The sequence below is a fragment of the Crinia signifera genome, chromosome 5 (assembly GCF_055691185.1).
Source record: "Crinia signifera chromosome 5, ASM5569118v1, whole genome shotgun sequence".
NCBI lineage: Eukaryota > Metazoa > Chordata > Amphibia > Anura > Myobatrachidae > Crinia > Crinia signifera.
The window spans coordinates 244,066,111-244,082,689 of NC_139221.1; the positions used below are offsets into that span (position 1 = coordinate 244,066,111).

The 16,579-nt window shown below is 41.3% G+C and overlaps 1 protein-coding gene across 6 annotated transcripts in view; it reads right to left on the reverse strand.

The window, feature by feature from the left end:
- KAT2B (lysine acetyltransferase 2B) overlaps window positions 1–16,579 on the reverse strand; it is a 103,366-nt gene that overhangs the window by 21,794 nt on the left and 64,993 nt on the right. For all 6 annotated transcript variants that reach the window (XM_083188755.1, XM_083188754.1, XM_083188753.1 and 3 more), the window contains exons 7-11: window positions 15,565–15,671; window positions 6,878–6,997; window positions 5,850–5,986; window positions 1,681–1,889; window positions 275–401 (exon numbers count right to left, since the gene is read on the reverse strand). In XM_083188755.1, the coding sequence (XP_083044881.1) occupies window positions 275–401; window positions 1,681–1,889; window positions 5,850–5,986; window positions 6,878–6,997; window positions 15,565–15,671 (700 nt within the window). The remainder of the gene's footprint in view (window positions 1–274; window positions 402–1,680; window positions 1,890–5,849; window positions 5,987–6,877; window positions 6,998–15,564; window positions 15,672–16,579) is intronic.

The window sequence follows — 16,579 nt, forward strand, 5'->3', positions numbered from 1 at the left end:
GGGCTTCTCCTGAAGAGGACAGTTCAAATGTCATTAAGTGTGCTCTAAAATACTAATCTATTGGGCCAGATGCACTAAGCTTCAAAAGTGATAAAATGGAGAGTGATAAACAGCCAGCCAATCAGCTCCTGCCTGACATTTTTCAAACACAGTCTGTGACATGGCAGGTAAGAGCTGATTGCCTGGCTGTTTATCACTGTCCATTTTATCACTTTTGAAAACACTTTTTGGAAAATCTCCCAGATAAAATAATGAATTGAGGACAACTTCTTACCTTTACTTGTTCATTTGAAGTTACCGCACAGAAGACTATTTCTGTGAATCCTTGGCTTAGAAACATTCGAAAGCAGATGCCCCCAATTACACGTCCATCTTTGATTAAAGCAAGTGTTTTGTGTTTCCTAAAAAAAATGTAAAAAAATACACTATTAACACAATCCTATGTTTTTTTTTTACATATAAGACATGTCCCTTAGATCTGAAATCAATTAACCACAGTACTTACTGTGGGCTTCTAGTCCCAAGTGTTCAAGGCTATTCAATTACAGCCCAAGCATCTAGTTTAAATCCCATGCGAAACACTAAAACAGCGTGGGATTTAAAAGTTCAAAATGCATCCGAGAATCCCACCGTGTGTGGGCACCATAAATCTCATGATTAATTGAATTTCTTCCATAGTATGTTATTCTCAACAATGTTTATATACTGTTAAATACATAGAGGGGTATTCAATTCTCCTGACAGCGAGAAGTGCAATAGCTCTCCGTCATGTATTCAACTACCTCCCCTTCACTCACCATTTCCATCTTGCTGGTTCCTTTTGGCAAGGTGGAAACGGCGAGTGTGGCCATTAAATTGGTAAGGCTCGCCACAAAATGCAGCGGACTTGCTGCATTTGTGGAGAACCTCGCCGTTTAAGGTGATGCTCGCCGTTTTCCCATGGCAAGGATTTCTCCATTAAATTGAATATGGCGAGTGATGGCAAGGGGGTTAGATGGAGAGTATGGCTTGTTTTCGGTGAGGAAAAGCCATCCTCATTGTACAAACCCCCTAGCCGGCGCGCATTGAATACTGCCCATAAAAGAACTCTAAAAATGTATAAACAAACAATGTGTAATGTGTATTTTCTTAGTAAATTCTCTGTATAGGCACATTAATTGTCACATATAGTAGATTGTTCTTCCAAGATAAAATAAATTCATGGAACCACACATAACAATGACCCTCATTATAATGATAGAGTTATTATGTATGTAGCTACAATAGTATATTTGAATGGAATGTCTCAGACGGAAATAACAGTATATAACGATTTGGGCTCAATTCCCCCAATTTCGACATGTCTAACGACCGATTGTATGTACAAAGGGCAGAATTGTGCATGTTTTCAATGTGATTCCGATCCACGTCCCTGCTGGTTGTTTGGTTGCTTTGGCAATTTCACCTGCTGTACTAAAGATCCATCATCTAAATTGGATTGGATACCGATCATGTACAAATCGTGTACTCCAATCCAATCGTGGGACCATCATACGATGTCAAGGAAATCGTTGCACGATCATGGTCGTTCTGGTGTGTACCCTGCATAACCTCAAATGCAAAGTCTAAAACCATCATTGTTTATAAACATCAAAAAAAGGAGATAAAAAAAAATACTTTAAAAACATATAAACAACTCACGGATCAAAGACAAGGCGAGTAATGTACTCTTTAGGCATTCTAGGCAACTGATGTGAGAAGACATTCTGTAAGCCAATGAGCCAAATCATGATCTTCTTGTTTGGTTTCTGGTTTAGAGAGTTCCCAACCACGTGGAACTCAATTACCCCCCTGCGTTCCTCCAGTCTAGCTGCTTCGTCTCTGGCAGAAATAGCAGACAGGAAGCTAGTCTTATGGATAAAAGAAGAGAGAAAACACTTAAAGAACAGAATGGTAAACACACATTTTTAAACAATCTAGAATTGGTTTATTCCTTAACACAAAGCAGTAGCATAATGTAGCTTTCACATCACACTTTTAAAACGGTATATTGCCGTTTTTTTGCCTTTTAAAACGTTTAAGGCTGCAGTGTGAAAGTGTCATAGTTGAAATACCATTTAAAGTTAACTGGTATTTCAACACGTTTAAAAAGCAGAGTCCTACCCGTTTTAAAGCCAATTCAGAGCCGTTTTTTGTGCTGTCTGAATGGCACTGAAATGGTATTTAGTAAAAAATAAAGGTTAGAGCACTGTGATAGGCTGTCCCTTGTCTTGTGTCCCTTCCCTGAACCAGGAAATAAGCTGTGGGTAAAAACGTGTTCAGAGGTTAAACGGCTTGACTGGTGATGTGAATGGTATTTAAACGGTATTTTTAAATGGTAATCTGCTGCAATATGAACACTAGACCCGTTTAAAATACCATTTAAAATTACAGTTTTTCAAAACGTTTCAAAATGTTTTATGTGATGTGAAAGCTACATAAGTTGTTGAACACTTGTTTTTCCGGAAGAAAAAAAATACACAAATTGGTGGAAAATATCACCATTTTATTTGTATGCTAAATTTATAAGGGGAATGATGTGTAACTTAAAATGTTTGCTTGTAATGTGTTTACTATTATTTCTATATAGTACATGAATTAGGTTTGATATTATGTTTATATTTTCAAATAATTATTATTATTTACTATTTGTGTAATAACAGCTACTACACATTTAGTAATAGTTATGTCATTTTCCTTGTAGGGTACATTACATGTATGTGTTGATACTATAGCTAGCAACAAATGTATACACCAATGTATGTTTCTTTAAGGAGTATGTACAGCATACCATGTGATGTGCAATGTAAATGTTTAAACCAATGTTTAGTAAATGTTGGATTCAGCAACTCCTGCTGGTGTCCAACTGTGTGCAGTGTGGTCATTACAGTGCAGCATGCAACAACTCTCGGCAAAGATTACAATCTCCCTCTGCACAGCACAGGTGATTCCATTAAAGAACATCCGATAGATGCACAAGACAAGTGACAAATGGTCTGGGCAGGATGGGAGTTGTACAATATACAGATTTATTCAGTATGAGTAGAGCTTTCAGCAATTACAATGTTTGGGTTTATTTCCACATTAGGAACTTTTGAAAACTCAAACCACTGAGCTGCCAAGATGACTGAGAACTAGTCAGACTTCGCTGGCGGTTTGGAGGTAAAGGTAGATCTTTTCGGTCTCAAACAGCACAGCAGTCCAGTCATGTGGGTAATTCCTGAAGGGCCAGGAGTCATGTTAAAGATGGAGCTGCACACAGCTCCACCCTCTTTAAGTTATTGCTGCAAAATAATACTGAAGACTGACTGGTTCTATAGAGACTAAACCCCAATCTTGTTTCCTCTTCCATCCTATATGGGATGCATGGACACTGGGATTTCCTTAAGCAGGCCTTAAGAGAGAGAGAGAGGGATTACACACAGGCAAAGCTGTATGCAAAACATTAACCAGCATTCTGGCTACTAGGGTCCAAGAATCAGTGTGAATGCCTGGATCCTTCGTTGCCTAGCAACCGCTGTGGCCAAGATCCAGCATGGCAGCTCGGAGTCCTGGTTGTCTGGTAACTGCTGGGATCAGAGACCCTAGCGCCCAGCAAGATGCAAAACCCCAGTGACCTAATAACAACCGGGACCTGCCGAGGATGTGAGACGCCATCGCAGATCATAATAGCTGCTAATGGTTGGCGCAGAGATTTGACCAAACAGTCAAAAGTTCTAATAAAGATATGGTTAACAAAGATAGTTCTCTCTGGCCTTCTGGGAAGCGGTTTGGGCCGACATAATTTCTACCGAACCATCTCTCCCCACCTTGGACCCCAGATACTGTATGTTTGCCCTTGGCCTTGAGGAGTCTCACTCGCCCCCAGTATACAAATATGTCCTTTGCCTGACAGCCCTGGCTAAGGTCCTGATTGCCAGGAAATGGTTTGATGTCTCCTACCCGAACATCTACAACTGGAGGGCCCTTGTCAATGAGGTCACAGGTCACGAGCGATTTACTTATAGATCAAGAGGCTCACTTGCTCCCTATATAGCTAAGTGGAGTAAATGGACCTCCTCTAAACTGGCACTGTCTGCTGATCCTCTGCAGGATTCACCTGTACATTGACGCCCAAATATATAATCCCACTGACAACTCATCCTCTCCCCAGCATGGTCTAATTAGACTCATCCCTTTGTCTACCTGCAGCCTTGGAATAACAAATAACTAAATGTGTTGTGCCCTCATTGCATTGCATCTTATTGTAATCTATACTGTTTACCCTTTTTTCTCTTGTTATGTATGTGTTAAGGGGGTGGGTGGATGGTACTCCAGCCTCTGGGTACCGGGTTAAGTTTATAAGTTTATAAGGGAGAAAAAGGGAGAAAAACTTAACACTAAGTCGCTCCACATGCATAACCTGTACGGTTGATAAACCCACTGGAGTAGGCAATTTCAATGGACAAGCCAAGACACGAACAAGGACATTAAAGACCAACCCATGCTTGTTAATTGTCAATAGATTTATTCTCTTCGGCTTGCAACAAAGTATATTATGCAATGTGACAAAATGTACAGTTGTGTATCAATCTATTTTATGTTAATAAAAATTACATAATTAAAAAAAAAAAAAGATAGTTCTCTACAACCTAAAATAGACAATTTATGCTGGACATGCATGTACTGTACAGTACAGAACAAATGGCAGAAGTGATATTTCTCAGTAGGATCATGAGATCATCATGAAACTTACTGAAACCCTATGTGCACAAGGCAGATCTCTACAACCCATTCAGAAATATGTATCACAAAGCCACAAGAAGTTTTATAGTAGACCAATAGGCATTGGAATGCAATTATAGGATTGATAAATGGGCATTTAGGAAGATAACCTCTTATGTACATGGGGGATAATTTAGTAAGCCCTGCAGTGGTTGCATCGAAGAAACGATGCAACCACGGTGGGTGGCAGTGACGTGGTGTTGGGAGGAGGTAGAATGCTGGTATGTCCGGATAATGTTCAGGGTGATTCGCTGCAACTGCATGCCAAAGTATAATGGCCCTGCTCCTGCCTGCACAGTACAACTGTGCAGGCAGGGGGCTACCATAGATATGTGAACAGGGTGCCGGATGACTGCCCGACAGTCGGGATTCCAACTGTCAATACTCAGACATCGGAATCCCGACTATTTAGATGCCCAACAGTTGGATCCTGAAAGACAGAGGCTATTCCCCCTTGTGGGGGTCCACGACCCTCGTAGAGGGAGAATAGAACCTGTGGCAAGCAAAGCCACTCAGAGAACTTAGGCACGGATTTCTCCGAGTGTATACTCCCAAGCGATGGCGATGCACGATCCACATTTGTCGCTATCACTTGACTAGATCTTTACTACATGTAGTCAAAATCATGTCAGACTGCTTAGCAAGTATAACTTCACATTGTCCTTGTGGATCTAGAGGACTCCCTTCCACTCTCTGTGAGCCTGTTTTTTACTTTAAAAAAAATTGCATTGCTAAATTGCTCATCAAAATTGTTTAGCACAGATTGCTGCATGTGTATGGGCGATCTATGAGCGATCGAGACACCGGGAAATCGTGCACCCTAAATTGCTAAGCACAAAATATTAGCGCATATCTCAACATAGGTCTCTTACCCTTCCCTTTTACGCGCCTTAGTGATATCACTAAAGTGATTGAGTGTCTGCTAGTATGTATATATGAATACTAAGTAATGTTTGTATAGTCTTCTTGCGGCATCTCTCTAAATATGTGTATTGTGGATATTACAGTAAAGTATACACTACATTTCTTTCTCAGCTATTTTTTTTCATATAGTATTCTAGATTTACCTCTGGACCCAGCATGGCAGCTGGATCAGTAATTGTGGACATTACTTCATTGATCAATTCAATAGGAATGTCTCCTACAACTCTTGGTCTTTTGGAATCTTCTGCAGAATACGGTTCACTGCTTTTCCTTTTTTCACCTATGAGATTAAAGGAAGTAAGAATTTTTGTGTTGAATTTGAAATTAATACAGCATTCCTGTTGATGCACAAACAGAATGACATAACCCAAACGCCTTTAGATAAAAGTTGAGTCCATATAATATTATAGATTTAAAAGAAGAAAAAGAAAATCAGCTGTTTGCAAAGCCAAAGATGTACTAAGCTTGAAAAGTGAAAACATGTGATAAACCACCAGCCAATCAGCTCCTAGCTGCCATGTCACAGGCTTTGCATGAAAAATAACAGGTAGGAGCTGGTTGGTTGTTTTATCACTCTCTATTTAATCACTTTTCAAGGCTTAGTATATATAATATTTCAAAAATGTTTCTGGCTTATGTAAATATTGTCATGCAATCTGCATGTATTAAGAATAAGAAGTCTATTGATTAAAAATATTTTTTTATTGCTGCTTATAACTGTGAATAGTAAACAAAAATAAACAAATAAAAATCTTGTCTCGGTGATATTGGTGGTACGACATAGTTAACTTCTTCTCCAAGGCAGTCTCAGGCTAGAGGAACATTTTCGTCCAGCTAGTTAGTTCATTGATCAATGAAGCTATTTTAATGTGCAGTTATATAAACTTCTTTTAGTTTTCAAAAACAAAATAGTGTTTATACAAGCAGATACAGTTCTGTTTGCACAGAGAACTACATGGTACATCTTAGTCTAGCATTCTTGGAAATTCACCCAAGATCCTGGCCTGTATTACTATATAAACATTTATTTATGAGTCTTTTCAGGTGAGCTTTTTCAAGGACTGAAATAAGTATTAGATAATTTTTGTGCATTTATATGGAATTATTTTTTTATGATAGTGCATATGCTGTTTAATAGAATAGATTTTGGTTTCTTTAACACTTACAGTACCTATGTTTGATTCCAGCGCTTGTTTACCAGATGGGCTTAAACCTCCACTTTTAGGCTGCTCTAGCGCTGATGGGCTGGCCACGTAAGCAACGGTTCTTGCAACGGGAGGATTCGTGATAACTAAAATGACATAACAACATGTGATTCATAGCAAGTTCAACATATAGGACCTTATTCTGGTTGATTCGCAAGGCTTTGAATTTGCAGCCTTGTCAGTCCACCAGACGCCACCTTGCAAATGCCAGGTCACCCACCACCACCCCCTGTCACATTGTGTATGCTCGCACGGGCTGTGAATGGAAGTTTTACTTAAACATATATTCGCAGGCTGTGGGGGAACACCCACATCATTCAATGGTTGCCGACTATCGAATGATGTGGAAGGCACACGCACATCTAAGGTTACGCTGAGGTAACGCTTCATACATTTACCCCTCCGTTACAACCGCTCAGCCGCAATTCGTGATGCAGGGTCCTTTCTTTTGCCACAATACACTTTTGAAAAAATCCCATTTAAGTGCCGCCTCTTCCATTCCTCTACCTACCTGTCCTGGAAGGCACCGGGGTATTCGGACCCAGCTGCGGGAGTGCCAGGCCTTCTCCATTTTATATATATATATATATATGTATATATATATATACACAGCAGAAGCAAGGTGGCACTCGGAGACGAAATTTCAATCAGAAAAACTGCTTTATTGCAGAAATAGGTATAAGCACCAACACAGTGTTTCGAGCCTTAGCTCGTCGTCAGGGTACAACCAAACAGTGGTACATGTGCACAATAAATACCCCTTAGGGACCCACCCCTTGATGCAATAATCATACTCACCTGTGTCCGTCCACCTGTCGCGTCCACGCTGCAAGCGCCGATTGCCTGATGGCATCAGAGCGCTTCCGGGTCGCGTCAAATGACGCGTCATACATCCCGGGCGCTACTTCATGACATCAGCGCTGTCAGACCATACTTGTACGTGGTGCGCGTACGGGACTTTTCACAGGGCATAAGGTTGCCATAGCAACTGAAACAGAATGTAAATAAATAGTGAAAAACGTGATCATAGAAAATCGACAATACATTTAAAATATTACAGACAAAACAAATAACATTTAAACATTGTGCTGCATCGTCATAACAACAATAATAATCATATGATACATTGCATATTCAGCAAATAAAACAGTATTAAGCATTGAGAACGCTACAAGAAACTGTGCAGTCCATGCTGCTCGTTAAGTCCCCTCGGTGATAGGGTATCGAGAGCAAATATCCAGCGGGCTTCCGCTTGAAGAAGGAGTCTACCCCTATCACCACCCCGCGCTGGCAAAGGCACATGGTCAATAATTTTTGATCTTAGGCTAGCGACACTATGTCCCATAAGAACACAGTGCCTAGCCACTGGTTGATCACTAGTGCCACTAGACAAAGCCTGTCTAATGGCATAGCGATGGTTCGCCATTCTCTCTTTGAACTGGCATTCTGTCTTGCCCACGTAGTAGAGCCCACATGGACAAGACAGAACGTAAACAACGTATTTGGTGGAACAGGTAACGGCAAATTTAATGGGTATTTTTCTACCGGTATGGGGATGACTGATGAAGTTACCCACCAGCAGGGCCCTGCAAGTGGTACATCCCACACATCTATAACAGCCAGCCTGTCTGGTCAAAAAATGCACCGGTGCTGCCTTTTTAGTCAATTCACTTATGTCTAGTTTAACCAGCATGTCATTTAGGTTCCTCGATCTTTTGTAGGCAGGCATAATTTGCATCTTATTCAAGCCAACTAGAGATTTATCAGACGTGATTAATGGCCAATATTGTTTAACTTGTTTAGTGACCTCTGGACTATCAACCGCATATTGGTTGACCCAGGGTGTTTTAACTTGTGCTTTGATGTTAGTCACAATAGGGTTTAAAACCACTTCCCTGGGGGTCTCCAAAACTTTCTTTTTAACCATATCAAGATCTTTCTTTCTATAACCACGTTGCTCGAACTTGTCCTGCATTAAATTGAGGTCAGTCACAGTTTGTTCTGGGTCACTAGTAATACGCCTTACTCTCAACATTTGAGAGAAGGGTAGACCTTTACGCAGAGGTAGCGGATGGCAACTCTCATGTCGTAACAATGTGTTGCGATCCGTCTCCTTTACATAAATGGATGTGGACAATTTATTGTCAACCAAGGTCATCTTTACATCCAAAAAATTGACCGTCTGTGTACTGATAGAAAAAGTGAATTTGACCGGGCTAGCAGAGGCATTATGTTGCTCAAACAGCTGTATCAATGAACTCTCGGACCCCCCCCAGAAAATCAGGAGGTCGTCGATGTACCTCAAATATAGCAATACTTCACCCTTCATCGGGCCATCCAAAAATAATTTGTTGTCAATATCACACATATAGGCATTAGCGTACGATGGGGCCACAGGGGACCCCATCGCACAGCCTAAGCGCTGTCTAAACATCTGGCCATCAAAGGTGAAGTAATTTCTATTAAGCGTCAGGGACAACAGTTGCATAAAAAATTCGATAGATGGACCAGTATAACATGGGTTGCCGTGTAACAAGTTACGGGTGGCCTCCATCCCCTCCTGATGGGGGATGCACGTATAGAGGCTTGTTACATCGGCACTGCAAAGCAGCATGTCATCTGGCCAGCTAACTACCTCCTGTAATTTCTTTATAAGCATATTAGTATCCTTGAGATATGCAGCCGTTTGCTGAACACAAGGATTCAAATATGCATCCAAATAGGTAGACACAGGGTGATACAGTGACCCCCTGGCAGAGATTATAGGCCTACCAGGGGGGTCCACCAATCCCTTATGAACCTTAGGTAAGGTGTAAAATAAAGGTGTTATAGGGAATGAGGTCTGTAACGCACTACAAACATTTTCAGAAATCACACCTGTGTTAAATGCAACATTTAAGATACCATCTAACTCCGCCTTGAATCCCACGGAGGGGTCATGCTGTAATCTGTCATAAATCAATACATCAGACAATTGCCGTTGACATTCAGAAACATACTTGCTCAAATCCTGTACCACTACAGAACCCCCCTTATCTGCCTTGCGTATAACAATGTCAGATCTATCACATAGAGCCCGCAAAGCAGTCCTTTCGGCCACAGACAGATTATGGGACAGGGGCACCCCAGACAGTTCAGTGTCGGCTGATGCCTCCATCATCCTAGTAAAGGCCTTAACAGAGGGGTTGTGGGTTTGGGGATCAAAAGAAGAACGGGGTAATAGCCTTTTGAGCTGGGTCGGAATCTCAGTGGGAGTGTCACTTCTAGACTCTTGTTGGCCGAAATGTTCTTTTAATCTCAGTGAACGGCCAAATCTAAAACAATCCACCCGCCACTGAAACTTGTCACGTGAAGCTGAAGGTACAAAAGATAAACCCTTGGACAGTACCTCCATTTCCATAGGGTCCAAGGGAGTGGATGACAAGTTGAAAACCAAGTCTTTGGTCATCTTGCGGCACGCCGCCCTCCTTTGCCTTTCACCTTGTTGGCCTCGCCGCGTCCTGCCCCTCGATCGCGGCCGGCTGGAGGTTTGAGGGAAGCACGGGTAATTGCCCCTAAAGGGTGGGCATTGCTGGAAGTAGAAGGTGTTTGCAACATCATTTTCACTAGCAGACGTGCTAGTGCTCTCATAGTCGGTATAGTATTGTTTTCTAGGGCGTCTCTCATACGGCTTTCTTCCCCCCTGGGGTCTCTCCGTGCTGAGCCACTGGTATACTCTATTTTGTTCATAATCAAGTGATACCTTGCGGCGTTTCTCGCGTTTAAAGCGCTGCAAGTCCTTGCGATATTGTTCAACTTGTTTTTCCAACTTGGAGCACCGATCATGTTGTGGATCATCACTTAGACAGTTTTTGTGTGCAGTCTCAAAGGTGGACAACTTGTTCTTGATCACTGCCAGTTCTTTAGTTGCTTTAGAGTTCATTGATACAGCTGTTTGAGCAACATAATGCCTCTGCTAGCCCGGTCAAATTCACTTTTTCTATCAGTACACAGACGGTCAATTTTTTGGATGTAAAGATGACCTTGGATGACAATAAATTGTCCACATCCATTTATGTAAAGGAGACAGATCGCAACACATTGTTACGACATGAGAGTTGCCATCCGCTACCTCTGCGTAAAGGTCTACCCTTCTCTCAAATGTTGAGAGTAAGGCGTATTACTAGTGACCCAGAACAAACTGTGACTGACCTCAATTTAATGCAGGACAAGTTCGAGCAACGTGGTTATAGAAAGAAAGATCTTGATATGGTTAAAAAGAAAGTTTTGGAGACCCCCAGGGAAGTGGTTTTAAACCCTATTGTGACTAACATCAAAGCACAAGTTAAAATACCCTGGGTCAACCAATATGCGGTTGATAGTCCAGAGGTCACTAAACAAGTTAAACAATATTGGCCATTAATCACGTCTGATAAATCTCTAGTTGGCTTGAATAAGATGCAAATTATGCCTGCCTACAAAAGATCGAGGAACCTAAATGACATGCTGGTTAAACTAGACATAAGTGAATTGACTAAAAAGGCAGCACCGGTGCATTTTTTGACCAGACAGGCTGGCTGTTATAGATGTGTGGGATGTACCACTTGCAGGGCCCTGCTGGTGGGTAACTTCATCAGTCATCCCCATACCGGTAGAAAAATACCCATTAAATTTGCCGTTACCTGTTCCACCAAATACGTTGTTTACGTTCTGTCTTGTCCATGTGGGCTCTACTACGTGGGCAAGACAGAATGCCAGTTCAAAGAGAGAATGGCGAACCATCGCTATGCCATTAGACAGGCTTTGTCTAGTGGCACTAGTGATCAACCAGTGGCTAGGCACTGTGTTCTTATGGGACATAGTGTCGCTAGCCTAAGATCAAAAATTATTGACCATGTGCCTTTGCCAGCGCGGGGTGGTGATAGGGGTAGACTCCTTCTTCAAGCGGAAGCCCGCTGGATATTTGCTCTCGATACCCTATCACCGAGGGGACTTAACGAGCAGCATGGACTGCACAGTTTCTTGTAGCGTTCTCAATGCTTAATACTGTTTTATTTGCTGAATATGCAATGTATCATATGATTATTATTGTTGTTATGACGATGCAGCACAATGTTTAAATGTTATTTGTTTTGTCTGTAATATTTTAAATGTATTGTCGATTTTCTATGATCACGTTTTTCACTATTTATTTACATTCTGTTTCAGTTGCTATGGCAACCTTATGCCCTGTGAAAAGTCCCGTACGCGCACCACGTACAAGTATGGTCTGACAGCGCTGATGTCATGAAGTAGCGCCCGGGATGTATGACGCGTCATTTGACGCAACCCGGAAGCGCTCTGATGCCATCAGGCAATCGGCGCTTGCAGCGTGGACGCGACAGGTGGACGGACACAGGTGAGTATGATTATTGCATCAAGGGGTGGGTCCCTAAGGGGTATTTATTGTGCACATGTACCACTGTTTGGTTGTACCCTGACGACGAGCTAAGGCTCGAAACACTGTGTTGGTGCTTATACCTATTTCTGCAATAAAGCAGTTTTTCTGATTGAAATTTCGTCTCCGAGTGCCACCTTGCTTCTGCTGTATTGAGGACCGACTGGTTTGTGGAAGGCACCGGGGCAAGCTGCCCACTGTTGATATCGTGGAGTGCCGGATCTACTCTCTTACCTATATATATATATATATATATACATATATATACATACATACAATGTGGGCGCTCCAATAGTGCAAATTACCACTTATTTAAAAACAATGTTTATTAGACAATCATACAGAACAAAAAGATTGGGTAATGTACCATAGACAGCGGCTAACACATTGCCGCAGTCAGACAGCATAGAACAGTGTAGAATAGAGCTCCAGTCCTCTGATGAAGTCCTCCGTGACGAAACACGTAGGGGCGTGGCCTAGCGTCAAGTGTGATCGTGGAGCCGGAGTGAGTGCAACCGTTCCTACAATTGATAGGTGCTGTGCACCGTTCTATGCTGTCTGACTGCGGCAATGTGTTAGCCGCCGTCTATGGCACATTACCCAATCTTTTTGTTTTTGCTCTCATATATATATATATATATGTATATATATATCCAGTTTTGTAGTTTGGCACTCTAGGATAAAAGGTCAATTGCCGGGGTGCCTCCACGGGTATTAGATATGTATAGCGCAACTACCCCAGGTTACCCTGGGAATTAAGAGCGGCACTCTCCGGGCTTCTTCTTTTTGCACAATCATTATTGCACTTTAGATGTCCGTCCTGATGAAAATGCTGACAAAGCCTTGAAACGTTGATGTAAATGTGACAACTATTTGATTTTTTGCACCACTAAAATCCTCGTTACAAGCCCGGAGAGTGCCGCTCTTTATTCCCAGGGTAACCTGGGGTAGTTGCGCTATATATATATATATATATATATATATATATATATATATATATATATATATATATATATATATATATATATATTTGAAAAAAAGGGGTTGTGGCCTTGTCCTGCGCTCTTTGGGAAGCAGCACTACTCTAGGGCCTCGCTGTTAATAGAGGACCTCTCCACTTGGACTGCGGACACCCCACTGCACATTGAGATTGTGCATATCGCAGAATTGAAAAAGACTCAGCCGGAGAGCTGTTCTATAATTTTATCACCCCTGAGAATTTCTATACGCTTAAACGTGATGATATTTGAATAATCAGCTGTATCACGACCTACGACTAACAACGTCGACTATTATTCTAATCTGAACATCAGAGAAGTTTCCCTCTCACATAAGCGAAAATTGCCTTAACAGATTGATCACGTGTATTACCCCTGAAGAAGTCCCTTAGGGACGAAACGCGTAGGGTATCTTAGACCATCCTTACCATTGGTCGAATCAGGAATCTATACACCTCTGTGAAGACAATTATTGGATAACCACTGTTTGTTGTATTTTATACATTTTATTGTTTGAAATAAACATTTTCGATTTTAATGTATTGTTGGTGAAACATATCGAAGCGCACCTCTACACCTTTCATGCTATATATATATATATATAAAACAAGGGGGGTTTCAGAGTGCGCTAGAATACAACAATGGTAGATTTAAACAATCAATGTTTAATATAAAATATAAAAAATGGTACAAATATAAAAAGAGCCCCTATAGTTAGGGGTATCTCAAAAGTACAGTTTGATGAACAGATATGATTGTTGTTCAATTCAAGTAGTCTTGATCACAATTAGCCCAAATTGTGCTAATTGTGATCAAGACTACTTGAATTGAACAACAATCATATCTGTTCATCAAACTGTACTTTTGAGATACCCCTAACTATAGGGGCTCTTTTTATATTTGTACCATTTTATATATTTTATATTAAACATTGATTGTTTAAATCTACCATTGTTGTATTCTAGCGCACTCTGAAACCCCCCTTGTTTTCCATTTCTATCATTTGGATCTTGTCTAACAGGAGATCCTTCAGAGGTGCTGCTTCCATTTCTAATAGCGCAGGAAGGGGTCCCCCCGTATCTATCTATCTATCTATCTATCTATCTATCTATCTATCTATATATATATATATATATATATATATATATAACACATGTATCCTTGCAGATATATGATAGGCAGCACACCATTTAGTTGAAGTAGATTAATTTCATTTAATGCTCAATGAATCTCATTGCAAAAAAGTTCATTGCAAAAAAGGACGGTGACGTGTTGTTGGTTGTCATACATATCATGTGGTACTCAAGCCCACACTGATGAATAGTGGGGTACGAGCATATGTATTTTATTGAATCTTTTATCAATTGGCAGTCTGCCTTTTAAAATAAAAAACGTTGTTGCACTAAGAAGCGCTTCCCTCTGTACCTTTTCTGCAGAAATATATATATATATATATATATATATATACACATATACTCATACACACACACACACACACACACAAACATACATGCATACACACACAATAAAAATATATATATATTTGCAAAAAAAATACACTTAATTATTACAAAATAGCAATTTTTGGACTCTCCTCTCCCCATCTCCGGCGCAGAGCTCTCAGTCAACTATGCCCAAAATAGACGCTATGTGTATTAAATGCCTTGATCCCCCACCCCATCCTGTGTCCACTACTGTCTCATAATATGATAATATGGTACTCTTTACCTAGAAGGGCGCCCACGATTTTGATCATGGGCATCGCAGGTAAAAAAATTGCGTCTATCGCATCGCATGCGGCAAAAAAAATCGCATGCGATGCGATCGACGCGATTACCGCGATTTTCCATAGGGAACAATGTTAAATGGGTCAATGGACCCGATTTAACATTGGGAACAATGTTAAATGGCCCACAGACCCCAAATAACAATTGGGGGGCCCAGGGTGGCTATTTGGGGTCTGTGGGCCATTTAACATTGTTCCCAATGTTAAATCGGGTCCATTGACCCATTTAACATTGTTCCCTATGGAAAATCGCGGTAATCCCGTTGGTCGCATTGCATGCGTTTTTTTGGCCGCATGCGATGCGACCAACGCGATTTACATTTTTAACCTGGTTTTCAATGGAAAATTGCGGGCATCGCATCGGTCGCATCGCAAATGGAATGCGATGCCCGCGATGGGCACCCTTCTAGGTAAAGAGTACCCATAATATTTATTTTCATTTTACCAAATTACCTGCTTGGACTCCAAGCTCATTTGTCTGAGAAGATGACGACATAAACTCTTCATCCCATATAGGAGAATTTGAACTGTAAACCTCTTCCTCCAACATAGACAGAAATCTAGAAAAGGTCAAAGAGAACCATCAGTTTCAGAAGGTATAATACATATTCTTTGACCAACTGCTTTGGCAGAGGAACTTGTCTAACACAAGAATACTGGTTTGACCCATTTGTTAATATTTTGTTCCATTGACACATACAGATATGTCCTCATACAGCTAGCCTCAAAACTCCATGCAGAGCAAGATGCCTAACATGAGTGAGCTACCAGGTCCAATGCAACTCTGCTAACATCTGGCTTCTTGTTTTGCAGAAAATGTATCTTAAGCGCATCACAATATGACAAGGATGCACGAGCAGACTATGCTGAATAATTCACAATATGACTAGGATGCACGAGCAGACTGTGCTGAATACTTCACAATATGATTAGGATGCATGAGCAGACTGTGCTGAATAATTTGAGATTTGACACATACTGTGTACGAAAAAAGCTGCTGCTACATTGTAGCACATAGATATATAGGTTAATCAGCAAATATATCACATTAATAAGCACAGTCTCCTTACTGTATGTGTCCTATATGCATTGCGATGAATACCCCTTTTACACCAGTAAGCCAGGTCACACCTGGGATTTTATACCCGGCTTTAACCCGGGTGCTTGTGATCCCACCGTCCTCCCCACCTGGCATAATGCCGGGCGGGTGAAGTCACTGGAGGCGGGGCCAGAGTCGGCGCTGGTAGATGAGAGATCGCCCTGCGCCGGCTTTTCCTTTGGTTTGAATGGTACCCGGGTTGCCCGTCTACACTGCACTCAGATCCGGGTCATACCAGTGTTCTACTGTGGTAGCTATCGGCTAGAATTCCCGGGACACTCAACCTGAGATTTATTCCACAAGCAAAAAAAACAGGGTCGATACGCATCTCGTGCAAAATCACAGGTTGTATTTGCTAGTGAAAAAGGG